The sequence below is a fragment of the Monocercomonoides exilis genome, assembly GCF_001643675.1.
Source record: "Monocercomonoides exilis strain PA203 chromosome Unknown scaffold23-1346700, whole genome shotgun sequence".
Lineage (NCBI taxonomy): Eukaryota > Preaxostyla > Oxymonadida > Polymastigidae > Monocercomonoides > Monocercomonoides exilis.
In genome coordinates, this window is record NW_027150568.1 from 928,489 (window position 1) to 954,463 (window position 25,975).

Below are 25,975 nucleotides of genomic sequence, written 5' to 3' on the forward strand. Positions count from 1 at the left end.
GTTGGGGAACTGATCAAAATGGTTAATGGAGAACATTTTTCATTCAATAACTTCATTCAATAATGAGAAAGACATCAAAAAATAAATAAATGAAGATATGTTTTATCACATTTCACAGTTCTGTTTGAATAACTTTGTTGGAGCATGGAATTTGTTGCTTTTTCACAGAATAAACTATTGTTTGGTGCACATGTGAATATAGTCGGATCCTTCTACAAAAAGACTTTCTTCACTGCTCTCATATTTCCCTCAGGAGTTCTCATTTCATTCATCATTTAAATCTCTTCCTGAGTTGATTAGATTTTGTTGAGGTTGGGAAATGCAGGAGAAACAGGAGGAAAGATTGAAAGCAGCAGGAAAAGAGCGAGAGCGAGAGAATTGGGGAAGATGGCCGAACGAATGAATGCATAATTATGAAAGAATGTTTCATATTAATTCAATCAAAAAGTCACTTGAGGGAATTTTTGATTTACAAAAGAAGGTTAAAAGATGGCTCCATCAAATTTTCTTTCTGTTTTTTTGTTGCATTCTTGCATTTCAAAAGGGTGAGAGGAAAAAATTTTCAAAAAAAATTCAAGTGAAGTTTGTTTTCTGCTTTGTGAAATGAGAAAAAAAGAAAATTTAAAAAATCAAAAATGGTGAGTTACAAAATGATGTGAATTTCCTTTTCTCAAGCGTTTACATCATCATTTACAAATTATCACACAATCAAACAAAAATTTTCAATCAAAAAAGGCTGCAAACAATCGTTTGCTAAAGAAGTAAATTATTCAAAAAGAAAAATCGAAAATATGAGAAATAGAATTATAACAGAATTTCATTTACAAAACATTTCCAAAATTATCTGCCTTATTAAATGATAAATTATTCGTACCTAAACCTTAATATATGGAAGAAAATGAAAAAAAGTTATGACAATATCTCGAAATCCTTCTTCTTCCAACTTTTCGACAAAATTCCTTTTCAACTCATTTTTCATTGCTTTATCAATATGACAAGTCTTCTTTTCTCTCAATTTCCCACAAATGTTCTTTAAAAATGCATAACATTTATCTGCCAATTCTGTATCCAATGTTGGTTGCTGAATCTCCTCCAATGCGAAATTAATTGCTCCACCTTTCACTAAACAATAGAGAGCAATAAAAATTTGATGTTTATTCACAATCATTTCAAATATGTCCAAAGATAAAATAACTAATTTTTTGTGGTTTTCCCTTGCTGATCTGCACAGCCTTGCTAGACATTCAATCAATATGACACACTTTTCATCTTGTAATTCGTATTCCGAAAAGAATCTGCAAATCGTGTTCAGCAATCCAATTACAGTTCTTATATCTTTCATTTCTTTTCCGCTTGCTTCCTCTTCTTTTTTCTTCCAATCCACACATTTCATCAGTTCATCCAATTCTCTTGTCTCTGCTCTCGGAAACTGCAGCTCATTCACAATTGCGTTTTTCGAATGTTCATTTTTGAAAAGTCTATTTATCAAAAACCGCCAAGCAAACTGATAGGCGAGTCGTGTCAGATTCTGATGTTCCTGGTGATATTCGATGATTTCTTTGATCTCCTTCAAATATAGTTCTTCTCCTAATTCCTAATCAAAAAAAGATATAAAAAAATAGCAATAACAAAATGGAATGGAAATGTCCACACGTTTAATTCATGGATGCAACTCAAAGCAAACAAAGCCATTTCCACTTCTTTTTGAGCTTCCTTGCTTTCTTCTTTTCTCAATGCAACTTTCAGAAGACAAGGCACACAAATTAAAATAAATTCGTTTGGAACATAGCCGGAGCACAATGTCATATAGCATTCGCAAAGATCAAAAAGAAGCTTTTCATCTTTTCCTTCTTTTTTCTCATCTTCTTCAATAATCATTTTCTCAAATCTTTTGTTCAATTTTGAATATTTAAAACCATAGATCCAAATGTTTTTCAATTCGTTATAGAATCCAATACACTTCAGCAATAAACATGCATTTTCCATCGAAAGTTTCTCTTCTTCAATCATTTTGTTAATTTTATCAAACAGTTCTTTTGTGAAAACTGATCTAAATTCTTCTTTATCCATTTTTTTCATCAATCCATTCGTTTCAAGAATCTTCTGTTTCTGTTCACTCTCAGAGTAACATGCTAGTTCATCTAGTTTTTCTTCAAAGAAAAAAAAAGTCAAAAAATGTAATCATTTCATTGAAACATTAAATCCATCAAACTTTTGAACTTATCAGCAAGTGTAATTTCTTGAGTTCCATTGTTATAAACATTCATTGTGTTAACTATCTATTCTGGATATGCAAAATCGAACAACAGATTTATAATCAACCAATTTGACAAATACAAACATTTTTGATTATCTTGCAAAATGTAAAAGCAGCAAATACAATTCAAAATATTTTTCTATTTCTTCCAAAAAGGCACAAAATAAAGATCGACGACTTCAATGATCTCAGCTGGAAAATTCAGAAATGCAAATCTTTTATTTCTTGTTGATCAAACCAACAGCATATTTAAATGATACATTTTTTTTTTTAAAACCATTTTCCTTTCGAAAAAATGTCCTTCTGAATGAAAATGAGCCAACATCCATTTTAAGAATTGCATTTTATTGAAGAAGAAGAGAAATCGGACAGACAAAATGCATGAATGGTAGTTATCACTTGCCTATTGTGAAAGTGAATGAGAATAAAAGCAAGAATATGTGGTGTTTTATATTTTGATGCAAATTATGAATTATCACATTCTTCATTTGTTTTAAGCATGCTCACGGATTCCTTTGAAAAAAATAATTTAAAAATTCAATTAGACTTATCTTTCACTTTCATCGATTGCATCTGTGCAATATACCACGTGAGAATGGAAGGGTATAATGTCATTTAACCATCCTTTCTCCATTTCATTATGTTTCTCTTCATTTTCTTTGCTGGAGCTGTGGGAAAGAAGAAGATTTGATAAAATACATTACTCTTTAATTCATATGAATTTCTGAAAGTCAGCAAACATAAACTGAATGCTAAGTGGATGATAAATCTAAAGCTTTCTATTGTCAATGCTTCGTGTGATTTTTTAACATCAATTTTCTTATTCTGTTGAGAAGCATCTTTTGGTTTTTATTTGATTTATGAGAAATTCGATGGAACAAAAAAGTTTCAAAATCTATTAACCAACTGAATGAAAGAAAACTAACCCTTTTTCATTCACATTTAGTAAGATTTCCAAAACAAAAAAATGCTTTTTGATTTTTTAAGTTTGTTATTCAAATAAAAAACCAAAAAAAAAAAATAAAAAACTAAAACAACAACAATTAAAACTTCAAAATGAAAAAGTTATACAAATAGTTAATAATTTCTTTTGCTAAGATTCGTTACTTTTATGCTTATAAAAGGAAAAATGAAATTATCAATCATAAAGAACCATGATCACTTTGTTACCATACTTATATATAAATGCTAATCCAGACATTTCCGTTTTTGTAGCTCATTATGTGCCGGATTTATTCTGCACTTTGGAAATAATTGTATGTGGATGGCATTTCTATGTGAAGAAACTAGATGCGAATTTTTTGAGAGAGTTAAGAATTGGATTTTCGAAAATTAATTTGTTTATTTGTTTTTGACTTCAAAATGAACTTTATTTTCTTATTATTTGCCGAAGTTGCTATTTTGCTATTTATGTTTTGCTCAGAAATAGAGATTGCATTTTCTTTTTTGTGAAGAATTTGGATTCTTATTTTTTATCGAAATTTCAATTTCAAGCTTATTTTGTTTGAATAAAAATATTATATAAAAAAATTTCATGTTTTCCTATTGAAAATTGTTTTTTGATGGAAGATTTATGAGTTCAAACGGAAACGTGTTGAACGGGAGTCAGAAAAGTGGCGAAAACGGGCTGCAAATGAATCGCACGGTGGAGGGCGTTGCAGCCGCAGTGTATGGTCTTCTGCGAAAAACTCATGTGGAAGTGGTGCGTACAGGGAAATTTGCGGGAATGGAGAAAGAGTATGGGATCTTCGAGAACAAGAAGCTTGGAGGGAGCTCAAGTGGGAGCGGAGTAGAGGAACACGTACGAGCTTCTGTCCCCGATTTTATACGAGTGTACAAGTTTGTGTATTCGCTGTTTCGGCGGGCACAGATAGAGCCTGAGTGCCTGATTGCCGGGATGGTGTATCTTGAGTCGTTTCTGAGTGCGGGGAAGAACAAGGGATTGATTCTGACAGGGCTGAATTGGGAGAGGGTTGTGTTTACAAGCCTGATGGTGGCATCGAAGGCATGGGACGATGTGTCGTGTTCTACAAAGTCGTTTGCAATTTGCTCGAACGGGAGCATTGGGCTGAGCGAGCTGTGCCGGTTGGAGCGGATCTTTTTGGAGCATCTGGACTATCGCCTGTATTTGACAGCAGACACATACCGTGTTGTGTACTATGACCTGAAGAAGTTTTGGGTGAACTTGGTTGTTGATGAAAAGGTGTGCTGTGAATGCTGGAGTTCAGATGCAATGCTTTTGATTTCATTTGTTTTTGTAGAAAAATAATTTTTATAATTTTGTTTTCCACAGTTTCTTTTTTGAGCTATCATTTTTCAATATCTTTTTTCTCTATTTTTTCCCCCTTCAATACTGCCGCGCTCTTGTGATCATATCATATTTGGAACGAAGGGAGTGATTGCGCCTGGCAAATGGGACTTTGTTGCCAGTTTGGAGATACCACCACAGTGGGGTGCAGAATATGTGTTTGGTTGTGCAGATGCGAATTCTTGTGCACAGCTGCAGACTGCTCCGTTCTCGTCTGCTTCTGCAGGCACAAACGCGTCAACCGCAACAACCATTCGCACAACAGCACCTCCAACTCTATCGTTTGCACTTCTTCTTCTTGGTTTTCGATTTCTTCTTCTTTTTTGAACCATCCTTTTGAATTTTGTTTTTTTGATAACATTTTATCCCCATCTCTAATTCCTGCTTTTTGCGTGCTTTTTTTTTGCCTCATTCACAACATACTCTTCATCTGTGCTTGTGCTGCTGTGCTGCAACATTGCTGTGAATGCGGATGTGGACGAACAGAAAGGGGAGCCAGGAGGATGTCAGGAGCGACGAAGTGAAGGCTGTTGGGGGAGTGTGCCATCAGACTGTGGCTGGGCACGGACATCCAGGGAGCTGTGTGGCATCAGCTGGAGTGATGGGGACGAGTGTGGGTGTGAGTGTGGCTGTCGGAGAGGGTGTGGGTGTGGGTGTGGGTGTGGGTGCAGCTGGCGCGAGTGGGTTGAAGGTGTCTGTGAAGCACTGAGGAACAGTTCTTTCGATTTCATAATTCATTGAATAAAATTTATTTTTTTGTTGTTGTTTCTTCAGCTGCTGGGAATGCTATTGCGTCTATTTTTCTTAGCTTTCTTTGATATTTTCTGTTGGTAATTTGCAATTTGTGTTTGTTTATTGATTTTTAGAGAGGTTTATGTTTGGACTGAAAGTTAATAATGTTCATCCAATCTTTTTTGCTTTTCTTTCAATCCAATTTTCCTCTTCTTTTTATATAATCATGTTCTTCGACTTGTGATATTGATAATGTTAGCTGTATTTGCTTTTAATGTGATTTTGAATATTCATTCTTGTTTTTATTATAAAAGATTTTTATTTACCTTTTTTTATGTTTTTTGGTTATCGAAAAGAAATCTTCGCCTTTTGCGAATATTTGTTCGTTTCAGCAGGCCACAGAATCTTATTTTGATTGATTTTGCATTTGTGAACTAATTTTTGTTTTTTTAAAGTCAAATTCTCTTCATTTATCTTTTATTGGTATTTCTTTTCATGTTTTAAGTCAGCCAATTTGTGAGCCTGTTTGCAATCTTGATTTTTCACTCTTTTTTCATGTTCGTATTTGTTTGTTTTTTTGTTGAAGTATTTGAGTTCTTTACAATGTTTGGTGTGTGGATGCGCCTTGAAGTGACATTAAGTGAGGAAGATGATAAGAGTGAAGTGAAGAAGGTTTATATTCATCAAGAAATGAAAGCATGAAGACATGAGAAGAGTCCAGAAGGAAATTGGAGTTTTTTTGAGTCATAGTGTGAATTTTAGCATCAATGGTTTGGAAGGAAGCTTGAGAAAGTTCAAGAGAAGGCGTTTACAATGTATTTATGCGATTTGTATGCGCATGTGTGAAGGCGAAATGAACGAGCAGAAGATTGGACTGCCTATGATGGCTTGGTTTTTTAATCTTTTGTTGCATATTTTGAAAAACACTTTTAAACACCATTTAGTGAATGCCGCTCTTTCATAATTCACATGTTCATTCTTTTCATCTAATTATCTATTTTCTTGTTCAATTTTTCAATCAAATGTCTCGATTCATCCGCCTCAACGCAGCACAACAAACTCAAAGTTTAATATATATTTTTTAATTTTTTTACTCTTGAATAAGAACAACAAAAAATTTTTAGCTTGCCCTTTCTTTTTTTTATGTTAATTGAATCGCAATTTTTTGCGTTTTGATGGGATAATTAATTTTCAATCATTCAGTTGTTGAGAGGATATTTATTAATATATGTTCTATCATGTTTTCAGAATTAATGTAACCTCAGAAACAGAGAAAATTTTCATTTTTTTAAAATTCTTCATTTTTCGCCAAGTAATTAATGGTATTAATCGGCCAAAAGAAATGTCGAGTGTATGCAATTTTGTTGTGCACCAAAGATACGAGGAATTGATGTGCGAGCAGGGTCAAAGATTTCTTTTTCAAAATTAAATAAACTCGCAAGATGTGAACTAATTTAAGCATACTTTCTTGTTCGATTCGTTTGGAATCAAAATATATTGGAGCTTGCAGAGGTTATTCGGGGCAAATATTTAAAATGAAGTGAAATGCGCAAATCCATTGCAATACTTGTATCTTCAATTTCTATTTTTGTGAAGGAGAAACAAAGTTCAACATTTTTCAAATGAATTCTCATCTTTGAAATATAAAAGAAAAGGAGATTTTGTTCAGGATGATTTATGCTTGCTTCTTCTGATTGAAAGAGAAGATTAAATGAAGAAAAAAAGTGGGAAGGAATTCTGCCGGCAAACAAAGCATTGACATTTTTTGAGTTTATAGGGAATACAAAGAGGTATTATTTTCTTTATTTTCTATGTTTTTATTTATCAGAACATTTCCAACATTGATAATTCTTTTTTCTGACTAACTTTTGAACAATTTTTAGAAAAAGCAATGGAATTGTGGAACGAGGAATTTGGTATGCATATTAATGATTGATTGGATTGTGTTTATTTTTATTTGTTTGTTTATTGAATTGAAAATATTTGTTGTGTTCGTTTTCTCTCATTGAAGAACTATTTGGTGAAGACGCTCAAACCTGTTTGAAAGAAGGAATGAAAAATATTAATTCCATTGCCAATGAAGGAAAATTGACCCAAGAAAGGAGGAAAGAAGATTTTGACGGTGAAAAGATGGAAAAAAGAAAAGAAAGCATCAGAAGTGAAGAAAGAAGAGAGGAAGATATTTGGGAAAGAGAAACAATTGATGCTGTCAAGTGTGTTCCATCAATTCATTTGATGAAAATATCAAAAGCTGCGAACAGATTGAAGGCAAAGGAAAAGAGAAGAGAAGTTGTTGGAAGCAAGAATTTTAATAAGGAAGAAAGGAGAATGGGAGAAGATGCAAGAAGAATAAGAAGAATAAGAAGAAGTGAGAAAGTGTTTGGAGATTTTAGTGCAGAGGAGAAGAAAATTCTTATTGAGCATCTGGACCAGTTTGTGGGAGCTATGCAGAAAAGGCAGAGGAGAATTGAGCTTCTTGCAGCCGTGGAAGGAAAGCGTCTGTGGACAATGGAAGAATAAATTTGTTCATGTTTTTTTTCAATTTGTATTTATTTTCTTTTTTTATTCACTTCAAATTTTTTGTTTTTTTCTTTATACAATAATCATTTCACATTTCCAAACAAATTTTTAAAATTATCATAATCATGTATGTGAAGCAACGTATTTCTTTTTTTCTGCTCATTTATTTTTCAGCAATGTTTTAGAAAGAGTTCCGCAGAAATCAAATAAACACAACATAAGGTTAATACAAAGTCTGAAGATATCGAAATAAAAAATAGCATTTATAAGAATTCTTGAAAATAAAAACAACAAATAATTAAACAAAACATGCAACCCTATACAACTCGAACAAAAGAAGTTAATTGGAGAGACAAAATACGTTGCAAAATCTAATGGAGAGATAGAATGAAGTGAGAAAGATAGAAAGAAAGAGAAAGAGAAAGAGAAAGAGAAAGAGAAAGAGAATGAGAATGAGAATGAGAATGAGAATGAGAAAGAGATACAGATAGATAGATAGAATAAGAGTATCTAACAAATACTCACACAAACAATTAAATAAATTTATGATTATTTTTTCAGAAGAATTCAGTTGTAATCATAAACTCAACATTTATCAAACTACAGATATTGTAACTCTGGTGCTCTAACATAAATAAATTTCCTTTAACCTTTGTTTTATTCTCCTTTTTCTTTCTTTAATTTTTTTCTCTCTATCCTTTTTCTTTTCCTTTTCCTTTCAAAAAGGACAATTTACCCCAATTCCCATCATCTCTTTCTTCCTCCTCCCTACTCTTCTCTTTCTCCCCCTTCCTCCTCTTCCTCTTCTTCTTCCTTCTCCTCTTCCTCAATCAAAGCCTTATCCAGCGACGAAAGATACAGCAACGCTCCTGCAATAGAGCATCCTGCAGTGAGCGGAAAAGAGCAGCAGTTTATTCCAAACAGCAAAGAAATCACCACCCACGATGCACATGAGAACAGATACACACACGTCATCACAACAAGCACAGCAGGTGTCATCCCCACAGCTGTGTCACTGGCCATTGGCAGCTCACCAGATAATGACTCGTTGCTCAAGTATTCTGCTTGTTTCTGTGGTGTCTGTCGTCTCGCTGCCATTTGCCTGAGAAGATGAATCATGCGCTTTGGATGCCATCGAAACTTCTTTTCATTTCGCGTCTTCTTCTTCTTCTTCTTCTTTTTGAGTTTGTTGTTTTCATCATTCTTCATCCACAGACACCCGCAAACAAGCCATTTCCACTGCATTCGAATTTCAAAGGGCGCATTCTCAAAAGTAAGCACCATCGGCATCAGCCACACAATCATCGTCAGAATCAGCATCAGCTGCGAAAACTCGTTGCCCATGATCAGCTTCCCTTTCACCACGGCAAACAGCGCAAAGCCGAAATCTACCCTTCCGTACACAAATTGCCCCACGACGAATGGCACACAGAAATGAAGGATGATACATGCTGCAATGTATATTCTGATTATGCAATTAGTCGAATCATTGAATAAATAAGAAAATAAAAATAAATGAACCAAAAATACATAGAGACAAATTTAAATATAAATATTCATTTTCAAAAAAAGAACAAAAAATAAACAATCAATCAAGAGTGTTTTAAAAAATCATTTCCCCTTTCAAATTCATTGGCATCACATCTCACTCATTCAACAAGCGCAAAAACACACAAACAAACCTCGAAGCCATGCTCATCCGATACGCACTGTACATATCAACCACAAAGAACCTCAAAATTGCAATGAAAATCCTTCTGAGAAATCCCACTTTCTTTTTCCTCTGTTTTATGTTGTCCAGTGCTGGAAGAGTGGTTTTGTATGTTTTTCTTCCTAAATGGCAGTTAACTGAGTCTTTCATTCGCTGCCACAGACCACCTGCTCCTCCTGATATTCTTTGTTCATTTGATGAATTTGAAGTTAAATGAGCTGGTTTATTCAATGAGTCGATTGGTTCATGAATGCCAACATCAACCGCAGCAGAAGCAGAATTTGGATTCGATGAAAAGTCAGACGGCAAAGTCGACAAAGGAATAGCAGAAGTCTGCTCCACCACATTTTGTCCTCCGCTGCCGCTTTCCTCGTAGAATGCGTATGACGAGCCTTCCCCTTGCACCACAAACCTTCCATCCACATTCCTCATTTCGGCTTGTTTGCCTTCTCTTCTCCCTTTCCCTTCGTTCTTCATCCGCTCAATGGCTCCCGCAACCACCACGTCCCTTCGCAGCATCACCGTCTTCACAGCCATCTTCCACTGGTTTCCTGTTTTTCTTCCTCCTTTCCCTTCTTTTCCTCTTCTTTCTGATTGACTGTATCCACTTGATGATGCTGTAGAAGAGTAAAAAATCGAATTCCACAATCCATCTATTGCTCTCGTTTCTTCATCTGCAGCAGCTTTTCCGTTGGTTTCATCACCATTCAGTTCTCCAGGCATTTGCTGATAAGACAGAGAAGAGGTGGAGGAGGAAGAAGATGAAGAAGAAGAAGAGAATGAAGAGTAGCCAGCTTTCTGTCTGCTACCATCTTCGAGCAAACCGTTGTCTTCTTCAACGCACTCGCTCACTTTTCCTTTCTCCTCTGCCCCTTTCATTGCCCACCAAAGCGCCATTCCACATCCTCTGAATCCAACCCACCCAAATAGCACAGCAAACAAGATGACACTCAGCCCCGTCGCAACAAAATAGAGCATAAAACGCTGCAAGGGAAGATTCGCTTTCAGAACGCCCATTGTCACTTGTGGCTGGGCGGTTTCTCCTCCCAAACTGAAACGGTGTAGCTTCTCTTCACAGCGCTCTTTTTGATTGGAAGAATATGAGAGAAGAGGAAGAAGAGAGAAGGTAAAAAATATGAAAGAAATATGAATATTAAAAAAAAAAAAAACGTATGAAATTTTACATGAGAGATGAAATTTTCAAATATGAATATTTTCATAAATAAATGATATCAAAATCGTATTAGCAACAAAATACGAAATCAGAAGGAAAAAAAAGAAAAAAAAAGGAATAAAAAAAAAAAACCTGTTAAAAAACACACCATTTCCGTCATCACTTGTCCAGCACACTTCCACTCGGAGAGGGCAAATTCCGTAAAACTGGCTCAATTCTTTCGTTCCGCTTCGAGAAAACGACTCAGTCTTCCACTCAGCTGTCCACAGAGGAGATGCTTTCTCGCCTTCCTCTTTCATTCTTCTCAGATGCTCTTCTTCTTCTTCACTCAGAGCATCCATTTCATTCAAATAATGCTGCTCTTTTTCTTCTTCTTCAACGTTTCCCCTCTCAAATTCATTCACCTTGTTTATGCATTGCTCATTCTGTTCCTTCGCCACTTCTTTCGCCTTCCTCATTTTCCTCTGTCTTTCCATCCTTCTGTTCTCCAGCATTGTCAGCCTTTCATTCTCCCATCTTTTTGTCTGCCCACTCTGCGTCATCTCCACTGCCACAACCTTTCCACCTGCCTCTTCCTTGCCTTTCTCCCCAAACACATTCTTCAACCTCTTTCTCCGCTCCTCCTTCTCTCCACTGCTCCATTTCTTCATCCCCCTCCGCCTCTCCGCTTTCTCCATCGCATCCAGCGTCTCCTCCACATCCACCTTCGCCTTCACACGCACATTCTTCCCTTCTTCTGCCATTAACACCGCTGCCCTGATGTGCGTCGAGATTGCTGCCCTCCACCACTCAAATCTTGAGCTTGTTTGCGCTGCGCTTTGAGGATTGGTCACCACCACCCAGCTCTTCTTCGAGTGCTCCAGAAGAACTTTCCCCTTCGAGGGGTCCTTTCCTGAGGGCGTCACATACACTCCTCCTTTCTCTCCGCTTTTGGTGTTCTCAATCAATGCGCAGCTGTTGTTTCTATCAGAAGCCATCTTCTTCTCTTTCTCCTTCTCCTTCTCCTTCTTCTCCTTCTTCTCCTTTGCACTCGTCCATATAGTCCTCTTTGAAGACGACATCGGCACGCATATCTCCTCCCACCCCACCGCCCCGTTGTCCACCACCATCACATTGAAGCACCCTTGGTCTCGCCATGATGCTGCCCCTATCTGGAAATATGTTCTGCTCTTCGTTTTATTCTTCCTCCTCCCATCCTTATTTGAACTGGCAGCATCATCATTTCCTTCTCCTCCGTCTGCAAAGCTCCCTCTCTTTACCGCCACGTCGGCCTCGCTGACTTCCTTCCCGAACTGAGGCAGTGTCAGATTCTGCAGATGGAGATGCCCAAACACAAGCGAATGCAACACCATCTCATTCGGCTTCCCTGCTCTTCCACTGCCCAGCCCCAGTCCGGACTCTGGGCTGAGATCAGCTGCAAGCCGCTGGAGATACAGCTGTGCGCGGATTGAATGCGAAGTGAGTGGGAAATGCGTGAGAAGAAAGAGCATGTGTGTGTTTGCTCTTCCTTTGCCCCCTTCGTTCTGCCTCAGATATTCCATCTCCTCTTTCAAAGTGCTGTCTATAGAAGACGTCCGGCTGGCGGTATCTTTCTCAAACTGGCCCAAGAGATCACCGCCTGTTGCATATGGAGGGAAAGGGCCTGAGTTGTCAATTGTTAAAAAGAAAAAAAAAAGAAAAATTAATAATTTCATATGTATTTTAATTATAATAGATCGAATAAACAAATAAATTGAATGATTATTTTAAATAAATAAATATAAAAGATGATAAATTTTCGAATAAAATAAAACAGATCAGAGATAAATGATTATTAAAAAGAAGAAGGTGAAATAAAAATTGCAGATACAAAATTCAAATGAATCAAAAGCATTTTTAATGAAAATGCAATTGTTGAGCATTTGATATGTAAAAAAAGGAAAGAAATTAAAAAAGTGCTAATTAAAAGGTTTTAATTCTTTATTAAAAAAATAGGGCTCATAGAAAATTAATAATTCTCTATTTTTGCAGATTGTTGACAAAGGCAATGAATGAGTTCATTTCGAACACAAATACACGTATTTCTTCTTTATCTTTCCTTTTTCTTCACTCTTTTTCTATTTCTTTCTTTCTTTCTTTCTTTCTTTCTTTCCACTCATTCATTCATTCACACGTTCCACTCTCTATACACACCAGGACGAGAAGTTGCATCAACAAGAAGAAAATAGTAGCTCTGCACGCCGCTAATCCCTTGCACCGCCTCCTTCCGCAGCCACACCCCGTTCTCGTACTTTTCGCGGCACACCGCACGCCTGCTGAAATGGTCTGCTTCTGCTCCAGCTTCGCCCACACCATATTCTGCATATATCAAAACATATGAACAATGGTAAACAGTAAGAAAAAAAGAAAAAGAAAAGCGAAGAAAAGTTGACGAGAGTATAAATCGAAAAATTATAAAAGATAAATGGGAAAGGGAGGATATGAAATAATTGGAAAGAGGAAGAAGGAGAAAAAACAAAAAATTCACAACTGTCAATCCCAAACACAAAAGCCAAAATAAAAATTAATTTTTCAAAATTTATTGTATTCAATCAGAAATGTCATTCAAAATCGTTCCTTTTCAAACCGTCATGATTTCCTCGCACTTCAACGTATGTGAGGCAACCATCAAATCCAGCATTGTGCATATATTTTGAATATAATTCCCATTCGTCTTCTCGTTGTGTCTTTTTGAAATAGTTTCTGCAAATTCAAATTTTTTAGCAATTAAGAATAGGAAATTAATAAAAAAAGGAAAGAAAGTTGCTTGAACCCTGGAGTCTCTGCATGTGTAAGATCTCCTGTGCTATAAATACGAAGCGGATTAACCACTTCCTTTATAAATGAAAACAGCACCCTACCGCACTCAGCCATCCACATTTCAAAATTTCACGAAATATCCAAGAACAAATACATGAATTTGTCAAAAAAATGTTCGAAGAATGTTCAAAAAGAAATGTAATCAATAATTTATTTGTAAAGAAAAAAGAATAATGCAATTGCTTGGCTCACCCTGCATCTTCTGTTATATATCCTGTGTTCCCAATGTGTAAATCTGAAACATGAGCTAATACTTCAACACCAGCATTCGTTGATCCCAGTTTCAGAGATGAATTAACAACTTCGGCCGATGGAATTGGGAGTTGCATCCCACCGTTTGTTGCTGAAACAACAATCGAATACAAAAAAAAGTAAATTACAAATGTGATTGCAGCTATGCTCCAGCATGCTACAATCATCTTTTAGCACAAAAATATTTCTGATTCAATTAAAAACAATAAATATTTTATATAAGATCCATTTATGAATGGAATTTATTTGTTTTTCATGATAATATATCGTTTTTTGTGAAATAAAAAGGATTATCATTATTAAGTCACTTTCTTTATTTGATAAGTTTTTATTTTTCTTATTTTCCAAACTTTTGAGTTTTTTAGCACTTGAAAAATTGATCTCCATCTTAATTTCAAACTAATCCTCACTGGCGCATTCCATGTCGCTTTCTTGACTGCAATCAGTTTCTTCTCCCCAAAAATAAAAGAAATCATCTGACTCAAATAGCATCTTTGTGTATTCGTTTGAAGACATTCTGCTCGCATCCAAACATTCAGCAAGGGGCTTTAGATACACTTCAACATTTCGTTTCCATAACTGAAAATCATCAGGATCTTTATTAACATCCGAGGAGCGATTCATGCCGAATGCTTCTTCTTCTTCTTCTTCTTCTCGATTTGTATTTGCTTCTGCATACATAGCGCAAACCGGGCAAATCTTTAAATCGCATTTAGCTTTCATTCTTGCTTTTATTTGTTCTTCCTTTTTTACTTCTCTCCTTTCATCATATTCATTCCGTGCAATATGCCCCAACAAAACATCCATTACACCTTCTTCCTCGCATGCATCTGCCAGCATTGCACTCAATCTTCCACGTGATTGCTGTGAAAGGCATGCATAACGTTTGAGGTCGTATTTGTAAATCCTTTTAAGATGTGGAACAATATGAGCATTCGAAGACAATATTGCCCATGCATTCAAAAGTGCCTTTGCTGCCTCGTCTCTCAGCGTGTCGCTTGTTGCTTCGCACAGCAGAAATGCTATTTGGCTCAACAAATCTCTTTTGAAGAATTTCTGGATACTCTGCGAAATAGGAACTGATAGCCACCTTCCGAAACACTTCACAGCTGTCTCACGAAAACTCATCATCATTTCCTGCACGCTCTTCTCTTCGCAAAACAATCCATCGACCATCTGCTGAAAATTAGCCCCGCTAGTAGAGTATATATTAACCCTTTCATCATCATCATTAAATTTGCTTCCTCTAAAAATTGCCTTCCAGCTCTCTTCTGCCCAACTGCCAAACAAATAACTCTTTACTTTTTCCACAATTATTTCTTCGCTTGTTAACAATTGCACAAACGCTCTGTGCTGTTCTCTTGTAATGCTGCACAAGCACTGAAACGCGCTGAGGGCAATTGAGCAGACCGGCCCCTTCGAATACACTGGAGGCACCCAACCAGAAGAAGAACTGCTGTGTGGGGACTGAGATTGCTGTGGAATGCCTAGCAGATTTGGAGCAGGAGCAAACGAATCAATGGCAAGCAGACTGTTTGTATTTGCATCCTCGCCACAGTCAAGAATAATATTGTAGCTAAAATAAATTCTTAGCAAATCCAATGCATCTAAAATAACAGAATGGATCCCATTAGAAAGCAAGCCATGAAGCCACTTCCCTATTTTATCGGGTTTCTCGCATCCAATTAATGGAGTGCATCCTAGAGAAAAATAAATATCATAAATAAAAATCAAAAATTATTGCAAATGTTTTGATAAAATAAATATACCACAATTTATTGTCATGCTTCGAAAAATTGCAATTGTGTACAAGCATATGTCTTCATCTTCACATTCACCCAAATGATCCAGTTCATCTTCGATCGTGAACGATTTGTTTACCTCGCAGAAGCATGGAATAGATTTTATAAGGCGCTTGGTTGATTCAGGAAGATTTTCAGCATCCACAGACACTTCGTCTGACAAGGAACCTATATAAAAACATACAATTCGGGTCACGTGCCCAAGAGTACGAGCAGCTAAGAGCTCAATAGGCTTTTGAAATCTACCACAAATGGTTTTTAATTCTTTCATAAAGTTTATATCATCGCAAAAGGATTGAATGTTATAATCCTTTGGATCGACAACTTTTAGAAGATGATAAAGCCTTTTCAGCGGCTTATCCAAAAATTTCTTTTCTTTTAACAAAATTTCTGGTAAGCATTGAGAAACATAGTTAGAAATTCAATTTTCAATTTTTTTAAAAAGAGTTAAAAAAAACTTATCAAAACCTTTTTTCAAAAGCTGCAATTCTTCAATCACATTCAGCTTGCTATTACATGTATTTTCATTTTTGTCTGTTTTGCATTTATAATTTGTTTCTGATTGTTGCATTTATTTGTTCAAATCAGCTTTTCCAAAAAAATGAAGCAAAACTTTCAATATTTAAATGTCTTTCTTATGGAAGTCGCCACTGAAAAATGAAAATTGACAGATCTTTTTTGAATTCAAACTTTCAATCTTTTTTTGATCAATATTTATTTTTCTATGGGAATGAAAAATAAAATATGGCAAAATTTTTATATTCCATATTTTGTTCCACTTGTTATTTTTTCAAATATTTCAATATGAAATTAAATTATTCACTTATTTATTATTATTATTATTAAACCTTTGCGACAAACCGACAAAATCTATTATCTTCGACATCTCGACAGACATCAGAATTAATAATTCCAGTTAAATTTTCACATTTGTTATTTACCATTAAAAAATGAAATAACAATTAATTTAAACAATTTGGTGTTTCAAAAGGAAATATATAAATTAATTTTCCTATCAAAATATTTTCGATAGAAAAATTTTTCATAAAAATATTAAACTGAAATGGTTTTCGACAGATCGGGTTCAAGGTGAATATTTTGTGTCGAAGATCATCATGTCTTTTGAAGTAAATAAGTTTATTATGGATGAAAAATACAATGCGGTATATAGGCAGTTACCAGCTGAACTGAAAAACAGTTTATCTTCTCCTTCAATTGTTTGTTACCTCAACTTCACTTAATAAATATCTTTATTTCAAAATCTTATATGCAATTTAAAGATGGATGCATTCAAAGCGAAAATCGATGAATTGAATAAAAATGGATGTACTCTTGTATCGTTGGTTCCAGGGAGAACAACCATTTTTTGCCAGTGTTTGTTTTCACTGAAAGATTTTTCTCATCTTGATTTAGATAACATTTTTTATTTGATTTCAGATTATAAGCACCCAAACAATTCTGGACAAGAGATTGGAAAAGTTCATTTTGAAGAAGCCAAAGGAAAACTGTGGATAGCATACGTCCCTGTTCTTGCAGATGGTTCTTTAAAAAAAGACGGTCATTATTACTATTTATGTCCAAATTGCAAATGTGGAATAAACTGTACGTTTTCTGCAAGGAAAGGAACAAACAGAATTGATGATCATTATTGTTCACTTGTGCATTCCACAACGATAGTACCATATTTAGAAAAACAAGCCTTGCCAAAAGAAAGCAATTCACGAAATATCCAATCTTCATCTTATTTTCAGTTCAACAAATTAATTGAGATGTTTTTGCATCTTGTTAGTCATTGCAACATTGCATTTTTATCGGCATATTCTAATGAGTTCAATGCGTTTATTACTGAAGTAATAAAAACATCTCAGGCTAATCCAACTCTCTCTCACACATCAATATTTCCCATTCTTTCTGCAAGAAAACTTACATCTATGATCGAAAAAGAAACAAGGAAAAAGATTGAAGAAAGAAATAAAATTCTGTCAAATACTTCAGTTTCTGTGATGTTTGATGGAGGACTTGTAGCTGGAAAAAAATACATTGTTATTTCTGTTGTTCCATTACAATCAAATGCACATCCTGTTTTTTGGGGACTTCGAAAACATTGCGCAACTTCAGAACAATACTGCGAGCTTGCAATGAATATTATGAAAGAGATGAAAGAAATAAAATCAGTGGTTCGATGTTTCTGTACAGACGGCTTAAAATCTCAGAAAATTGCGATTGAAAACATTCATGAATCTATGAAAACATTCAGTGCAGATTCCATTGATTACGACATAATACCGTTCTTCATTTACTGCAACAACCATTTGATAAACCTGATTGTTATACACTTGTTTAACTCTAACAAATATCTGAAAGATTTGAAAGAAACGATTGTCCAGTTTTCAAAGAATTACAGAAAGCGTGCAACAAAGGATATATCGAAACCCAAGTGTCCAGTTTTTATCTCAACACGTTGGCTTTGTTTATATAATATTTGTTTTTTATAAGAAAAAACTCTGATTTAATTCTCGATTTAAATTTATTAGATAGATCAACAATAACAGATGTGATAAAATGCGAAGTTCTACTCTTCCCACTTCAAACAATGCATCTCATTTTTGAGCATGATAAAACAAAGCTTGGGTCAGTATTTCAATGTATTTTACATGCGTTTGCTCAGTACACATGGCTATCTGAACTTGAAATTTTTCTGGATGAAAAGTGGAATCAGAACGTAATACAATGCATGGTTTTGTTACACAATTATTTTTTTGCAGGAGCTAGAGGAAATTTCCTTGCACTTGCATTTTCGTTAACGCCAGAAGGTTCGACTTTTTACAGACAAGGCATGTTCATGAAATCTTTCTCACAAAAATTGGAAATTTTGAAAAATCTTCACTCATCAAAAAATACCATTTCCCACAACGAAATAATCTCTCATGAAATTGAAAGCTCTACATCATCATCGTCACAATCTGAACAAAACCCAGCAAAAACAATGCACTTCAATTCATTGATGTATTTGCCACCCTCACAAAAATCTATATGTTCATCTGAAAATATTTATTTTGCAACGAATCATTCTTTGGTATCATTCTCGAATTTTTCTACCAAAACAACAAGTCATCAATGTCAGTCAACTCATTTTCAAAGTGAAACAACGGTTTTAACATCTTCACAAATGTTAAAGCTGGATCAAATTCAAAATGTTTCACCATTTAGCGTTAACGAATTACGATTATCAATTAATAAATACAAAAAGGAAACACAACAAATAAATTCAAAGCCTCACACAGTTACATCTTTATTCACCAATCCTCTATTATCGACACAAATTATTTCACCACTTGGACCAAAAACATCAAACGATAATATACTTACAACCATCATAAAATGTCTTGAAGAGAATTGTTCTTTAAATACATCATGTGAAGAAAAAGATGGTGAAGAAATTTATAATGATGATCTTGAAGAAATTTTCGGACTTGTTGAAGCTGAACAAGAGTCAGAAAATGACGAGTTTGATGAAACAAGGCAGTCCTCCAGTTTAGCATCCATTTCACCTTCGTTTTATCCCACTCGATTGGTAGATGCATCTTCAAAGCTCAGCGAAACAAACGATACAAACAGAATGGATGTTGAAAACACAGAAATTGGATCATGCTGTTCAGAAGAAATAGAGCAGGAGGAAGTGGAAGAAATAGGTTCAAGCGGAAAAATTGATGATTCAAACATTCAGATAACAGAAGAAAGAAAAAAATGCTTGTCGCAAATATTGCAGGCAATTCAAATGGATTGGTTTGCAAGAATAAAAAGCGGATTCGAAACATATGTGAAGAAAGTCTTGTTCAATCAAACAGATCAACTTCAGTCCGAGTGCATAGCTTTGCTCACATATTTTCTGATTGATTATCATCCTTCGATTGTGCAGGACAATCCCTTTGTTTATTACTTCGAAATTGGAAAATACGGAACAGTGCCAAATATTTATGCAAATATTTGTTACTCTCTAATCGTAGCTCCTGTAAGTGAATCCTCATGTGAACGTCTTTTTTCTCGCCTAAAAAGAATCATCGGAGAAAGAAGATACTCTTTAAATCTGGACACATTGAACGCGTTGTTAATTTTGTGAAACGTTGATGTTCATAATGTTGTTTATCAATTTCATATTTTTCTTAGTTATTATTTTATATTCTAATTTTTAACACATTCACCAATAGTTACAGATAACAAATTTTTGTTGTTTCTCTTGGCTTTTGTTGTTCATGTGAGAGGAATAAAAACAAAATATGCAAAGTGAATAACTTCAGCGAGAGCAAGGTAAAAATAACAAATGAAGAAAAATGTAACGAATATCTTTTTGAACATTTGATAATTTCAACTTCATAGTTGTCCGTGTTGCTAGTTGAATAGGTCTTCTAACGATAATGGATTGTAAGTTGAAATGTTATCAGAACAAGATAACGAAGCCTTGAACCTTTTGCGAGAAGCCTTAAATGCTCTGTTCATCTGGACTCTTTGCTATGCCATATTAGTCTCCACTGCAGTCTTTTCTCGTGTTGCATCTTCTTTCTGATCAGTAGAAATTCGTATTGAATAAAGTGAGCATTGCCGCGCCAAGCATTAACCGCTGGACGAGCACACGCTTCACCTGAACGAGCGAGGATCTGGTATTGGGGTTGTGTTCTAGTCACAACCTGACAGTATCGAGCAGTGTGCTTTGCCTGCCGCTCCCAGTCTTGGATTCTTTTTGCTTGATTTCTTCCATCTGGCATTTAATGCTTCTTATATTGAAACGGCTTTTGAACCGTTAGACTATATTGTTTCAACATTCATATCGATAATCTGATATATTCATTTGTCGCTCTCATCTTCTTGTTCGTCAACAGTTCTGGTGCCTTCCATCTTAGGCACTCTTTTCTATCATCATCCTCATCCTCAAAGGCTGATGAGAGTAGAGAATCTTCATCATCATCGTCACTTGCCGAAGTCACAAAAGTTGAAGAAGAGATGGATGATGAGTCTGAATCATCTGAAGATGAGCAGTCTGAGTGCATCGCTATTGTGATCACCATGTGCTCAGAGAACAGAACAATGTGCGGACTCAGATTCTCAAGAGAAGAAAGAGGGTTTTCCATTTCGTCAAATGAATGCAGCGCTCCATTCGCCACCCAGAACAGAATTTGTGCAGCTGTCACCTCTCTCTCCTGCAAAGTGCCAATAGCCATTTCCTTCTTCTCATTCCTCCCATGAAGCAGCATGAACAGCGAATCCCTCAGATCCACAATCAACTTTTCATGAGGAGATGAGCAGGCCGTTGCATCTACCAGATTTGACATAGAAGAAGTTGTTGGACACATATCTTCCATTCGAACAAATGATGAATCAGAATCATTTGAAGAAGTTGAAGAAATTGATGGAGATGGTGATCTTTTCCTTGTTATCTCGTCGTCATCTTTTTCGTCTGCTTTTTCAAGTCCCCAGTTTGTTATTTTGTCAGAATCATGCCCCAGAATATATTCAGTCGATCCACTTTCGGTTAACACATACTCCGACGATTTTGAATGAGCCATTTTCTTTCCTCCATATCTGTTTTTCATCTTTTCATTATTTATTCTTTTTGGATCCTTTTCAGTTTTTCTCCACTGATCTTCTGGAGACATGTCCATTGTTACCATCTCAAACGCTTTCGGATCTTTCTTTACTGTGTCATTTTCAATTTCTTCCAGCTCTTCGTTTCTTCTGAGATATTTTTTCTAATCATTCTGTTGAAATAAATTAGAAAATTTGCTGTTAAAACATTAATAACTCAAACAACTTTCAAACACATGAAATCCTTATTTTTCTTTGAAAATATGAATTATTGTACAATCGTCAACTTTAAATTGCCTTTATTTCATAAAATCAACATAATTCTATACCAAAACAATGCAATGAAATTTCAAAAACACAAAGAAATTGAACAAACTTTCAAAAACCTTTTTTTTCAGATTTGCATTAAGTTAAGCTCATTCAGCCACCACTTGTAATATTTGCGAATGAGGAAAATTATCAAACAAGAAGAAATGATTATTCATTAAAAAAACACGAAACTTTAATAATTGTTGAAAAAAAGAATATCTTTTTCGAGACCTAAATGAAACTTGCGAGAATTAAAAAACATGCAATCCGCCTCAAATACATGTTACAACTATATATGAAATTCGAAGTTTGCAGCATTTAATATATTATGATTCAACCGTTAAACAATTAACAATTTTGATCATGCCCATAACAATGTAAATAATTTTGTATAATTATGGATAAAAAGATCTTAAAAAAATTATCACAATTCATTATGAAAAAAATTTTTGTTATAATTTTATTCGTTTTTATTTAATCGAATTGAGCAACGCAAGCATTCATTCACGAAAAAAAAAAAATAAAAAAAAAAAAAAAAAAAAAAAAAAAAAAAAAAAAAAAAAAAAAACTTCGACACAAGATATTATTTTCGACAGACACGAAAATGACAGATTTTATATGTCGCAAAGGTTTAATTATTATTATTATTATTATTATTATTATCATTTTGTAAATTTTGTTAACAAATATTTATTTTCCTGGGAAACTGATTCTGGACCCAAGTCCTGCAAGTTTCTCAATTATTAAGAAATAATTGAGCAACAAGATTGAATCAGTCTGGTCCTCATCCGAATATTATTCGGTTTCATTGGATAAGCATAAACAAAAATTTATTATTTCTAAATTGATAATACTTTTGTTTCTTATTAATTAATTAATTAAATATTTAAAAATAATAATAATAAATTTAATGGCTATAAAATAATTAATAAAATTGTAATTAAATTCAAAATAATTTTATTGTTAGCTTTAAACATCTGCGTCACATGCCATCTGACGTGAGCATTTTTTTAGTGACGTGACGTGACAGAAAAAAACATTATTATTCACTCATTTTTTCAAATTCCACTTTTGCCAAAAAAATAAAAATTATTAACAACAACAGATAAATATTTTTATTATATTAAATAAGATTTAATGTGTTATTATAATTATTTTTGAATTTTTCAATCGGTTATTTTCAATTAATTAATGAAAAATGGGTTGTGTCGCATTCAAATTTTTATGGTATAAATACCACTGCACTCACGTCACTGCCTGTCACTGAAATGATTTAAGTTAATAGTCCATTTTTACAAATGTTTGTATTTTTAATACGTCAAAATGTCTTTATAAAAATTTTCGTCTTGTTTTATTTGTTGTATGGTCTGTCCAAAAAAATGTAGATCATCCCTCAAAATAAAAAAAAAAGATATTCCCCACATCGCTTGTGGATACTTTTTCTTTTCATTAATTTGTGAATTTTCAATGAATAAATGAACTCTGAAGCAAAAAAGTGACGAAGTTGTGTTGCTTTGGAAATATAAATATTGTTTTTTTATTTGTTTTCATTTTGATAATGAATTGTTTAGCAAATAGTTATTTTTTCAACAGAAAAGTGTTTATTTGTGTATATCTCTTTTTTAAATAAACAAGTGACAGAGTTTGACAAAGTGTTTATATTTTTCTTCGCACGCTGTATAGTTTTTGTTTGTTGTAAAAATTTGTCATAATTGTTTTTTTGATTTACGTTGCAACAACTTATTTCTTTTCAATCTTGCATGTTTGAAAAATAGTTGTTGACGTATTGTTTGTCGTTGCTTTTTTGAAAGCTATTGCACTCATTTCAATGATCACCTCATTCAATAGAATTGCAAAACTATTGGATAATGTGATTTTATTTTTATTTTTTAATAGAAAACAAAAAGGCATTCTGTTTTAATTTGTTTTTGTTTTGTAAATTGAAGTGCTAAAAATATTATGAACTTGTAAATGAAGAAATATGTAACACAAATGTTTTTTTTCTTCGTTTTTGTTTCAAAAAAAAATAATTGAAATTAGAAAGCGAATGTTACGTTCGAAACAAAAATAAACTTATGAAATGGTGAAAAAAAATTAAAAGATAAAACTTGCTTCACAGACCATTCAAGGATATGATTTGTGGCCAAATATTTATTTCGATATCCATGATGGTTTTCCTGACTTCTCTTACAGAAATTTCTTCAAAGGTTTTAGCCATTTCAGTGAAAAAGTGCGACTCCTCTTCCCACTTCAACGTATTTGATTCCACTCTTGCCTTCCAAATGCCAAATATGGTTTCGATTGGGTTGAAAATTGGAGAATATGCAGCATTAAATAGCATAACATGCCCAGCTTCTTAAATAAGACTGTACGTGTTAATATGGTGGATTGTTGCATTATCCATTACGATCACAGACGATTTGTAATATTTGATGGATAATAGAAAACGCTTAGTATAGGCTTCAAACACTTCATGGTTGACTGTTCCCCTTCATACTTCTGTGTGGCCCATTCCTAACATGGATATTGATGTTATAGCTGAAATAGATTGAAATTGTGGAGGTGGAGGAACCAATGCTTTTTCTCCTCTTTCTGCCCAAAAGTATTTCCTGAGACAACTGACGTTCCATGACGTCTCATCGATGTTGAAAACATATGCTCCATCTTTCTCGTATCAAAATAATATTTCAATGAAATGAATTCTTTGTTTCTTATTTTCATCGGTGTTTGCGAATGCTGGCCTGATAGTAATTCTCTTGAAAGAAAACATCTGGAATAAATCTGAATCATTGTTTTTTTCATGAAGCATATTGCGAACAGCAGATTTTGAAATATGCAATCCAGTTGAAGAAAGCTCGTGTGATATTGTTCGAAGGGTGGTTAATGGATTTTGCTTCATTTTTTGTCTTATGAGATTCTTGTATCGATCATTGTTCACTATTTTTTTTCTTCCTTTTTGTTTTTCATTGTGAATAATGTCTATTCCAATCTGCAGTTTTTGAAAATACCTGCTGGTGGTGATGTTTGTTAGGGGGTCCATTCATTCGCATGCCAGCTTTCGAACCTACTTCTTTTATAAATTCTGAATTAATTTGTAAGTTTTTTTCTTTTTTCTATGGTTGCTGGAGTGTATGGCCTTTCACATTTTCCTTTAACCTCACTGTCCTTCTGCCTGCATTGTTCTATTTTTTCCTCTCTGTCTTCCTTTTCTTTCAAAGCTGCTCTCATTCTTTTATTTACATTTATCATTTCTTCCAATGGATGTGAAAAATGTGTTGTGATGTATTCAACACAATATTTCGATATATTTGGTACATTGCTGCTTAAAAACGTACTTTCGTTTGGTGTTCTCGCATCCAGAAAGGAAATTGTTTGCATTGAATTTTTCTCATAATTTCAGCTAGAGATTGTGGGAATATCTATTTTTTTAATTTTGAGGGATGATCTACATTTATTTGGACAGGTCAACATTTTTTTGGACAGACTGTATTTATTGTTTGTGAATAATTTTCAATATTTCAAATTTTCTGATATTTTTTCTTTCTCATTTGTATCATTAAAGCATGTTCTTCATATAGACGTGGGTCAAATAAACGATGCACTCATATTAATTCAAACAATGGTTAAAGTTATGAGGTTTAGTGTAACATACGAATGGCTAGGAGAGATAGATAGCTTGTGTGGGAATGTGCGTGGTGTGGTGGGTATTTGACACCGGAAAGGGGATGTAAGAAAGTGCAGAACAGTGGCAGGGCAGGTGACAATGGCGATGGAATTTCAATTATTGGTGTTTGCTTCGATATTTGAAAAATGTAAATGTGAGATTGGGGAGGAATGGAGGATATGTGCTGGTGGTTGATGAGTGTGAGTTCAGGGTGAAGAAAACGAGAATAGCAAATTCGTCAAAGGGAGGGATCGGGCGGGGAATCCAGAACGCGGAGATTGTAAGAGAGAGTAGCTTGTGGTGGATCATAGACGAGGGGTGTAAGGTGAAGGAAATGAATGTTGTGGAGGGTGTGTGCATTTCCAGCCTGTGCTGAAGAACGTCAGCTGGGCAAGCAGAAAGGTGTATGCGTAGCTGCCGTTTGGGGTGCGGGAACAGGTGCAGTATGGGTTGTTGTTCCAGATAATTGTGCGAGATGCAGACGAGAGCGAGCGGGTGAGTGCATACCAGTTTGATAGCACAGAGAGCAACGCGGAGCCGTGGAGGAACTGGAGGATCGGGTGGAATGTGATTCAACAGAGCTGGGAAGATGAGGAGGAGCTGATGAGAGCGGTGAATTTGAGAGAGGAGCTATCTTTGGAGGAGCGTAGATGAGAGGAAGGAGGAGAGGGGAGGGCAGGGGAGGAGGAGGAGGAGGAAAAAGGAAAGTTCTCTGCTACAGCAGCGATTGCGCTGGAGGGGAAAGGGGAAGGTGCAGGCAGGAGGCTGAGCCTGCATGAGTGGCATGGGAGGACTATCATCCTGTTTATTGGGATAAGGATGGAGTGA

General features: G+C 34.8%; 4 protein-coding genes across 4 annotated transcripts; 2 read left to right on the plus strand and 2 right to left on the minus strand.

Annotated features, from left to right (window-relative positions):
• Window positions 1-3,411: 3,411 nt before the first annotated feature.
• On the plus strand, window positions 3,412-5,274 carry MONOS_4692 (putative Cyclin fold protein 1; the record flags this gene model as incomplete). Its single annotated transcript, XM_067874786.1, has 5 exons — window positions 3,412-3,513; window positions 3,752-3,759; window positions 3,827-4,460; window positions 4,650-4,846; window positions 5,052-5,274. 5 exons carry the CDS (start codon window positions 3,412-3,414, stop codon window positions 5,272-5,274), a joined length of 1,164 nt encoding a protein of 387 aa, XP_067727259.1.
• A 1,914-nt stretch (window positions 5,275-7,188) lies between these two features.
• Window positions 7,189-7,817, plus strand: MONOS_4691 (uncharacterized protein; the record flags this gene model as incomplete). Its single annotated transcript, XM_067874785.1, has 2 exons — window positions 7,189-7,213; window positions 7,381-7,817. 2 exons carry the CDS (start codon window positions 7,189-7,191, stop codon window positions 7,815-7,817), a joined length of 462 nt encoding a protein of 153 aa, XP_067727260.1.
• Window positions 7,818-7,966: 149 nt separating this feature from the next.
• Window positions 7,967-16,492, minus strand: MONOS_4690 (uncharacterized protein; the record flags this gene model as incomplete). Its single annotated transcript, XM_067874784.1, has 12 exons — window positions 7,967-9,282; window positions 9,500-10,610; window positions 10,851-12,344; window positions 12,875-13,039; window positions 13,308-13,423; window positions 13,494-13,577; window positions 13,733-13,883; window positions 14,203-15,492; window positions 15,562-15,984; window positions 16,063-16,152; window positions 16,285-16,291; window positions 16,487-16,492. 12 exons carry the CDS (start codon window positions 16,490-16,492, stop codon window positions 8,586-8,588), a joined length of 5,634 nt encoding a protein of 1,877 aa, XP_067727261.1. The 3' UTR covers window positions 7,967-8,585.
• A 3,922-nt stretch (window positions 16,493-20,414) lies between these two features.
• Window positions 20,415-21,260, minus strand: MONOS_4689 (uncharacterized protein; the record flags this gene model as incomplete). Its single annotated transcript, XM_067874782.1, has 1 exon — window positions 20,415-21,260. One exon carries the CDS (start codon window positions 21,258-21,260, stop codon window positions 20,415-20,417), a length of 846 nt encoding a protein of 281 aa, XP_067727262.1.
• Between the last annotated feature and the right edge of the window lie 4,715 nt (window positions 21,261-25,975).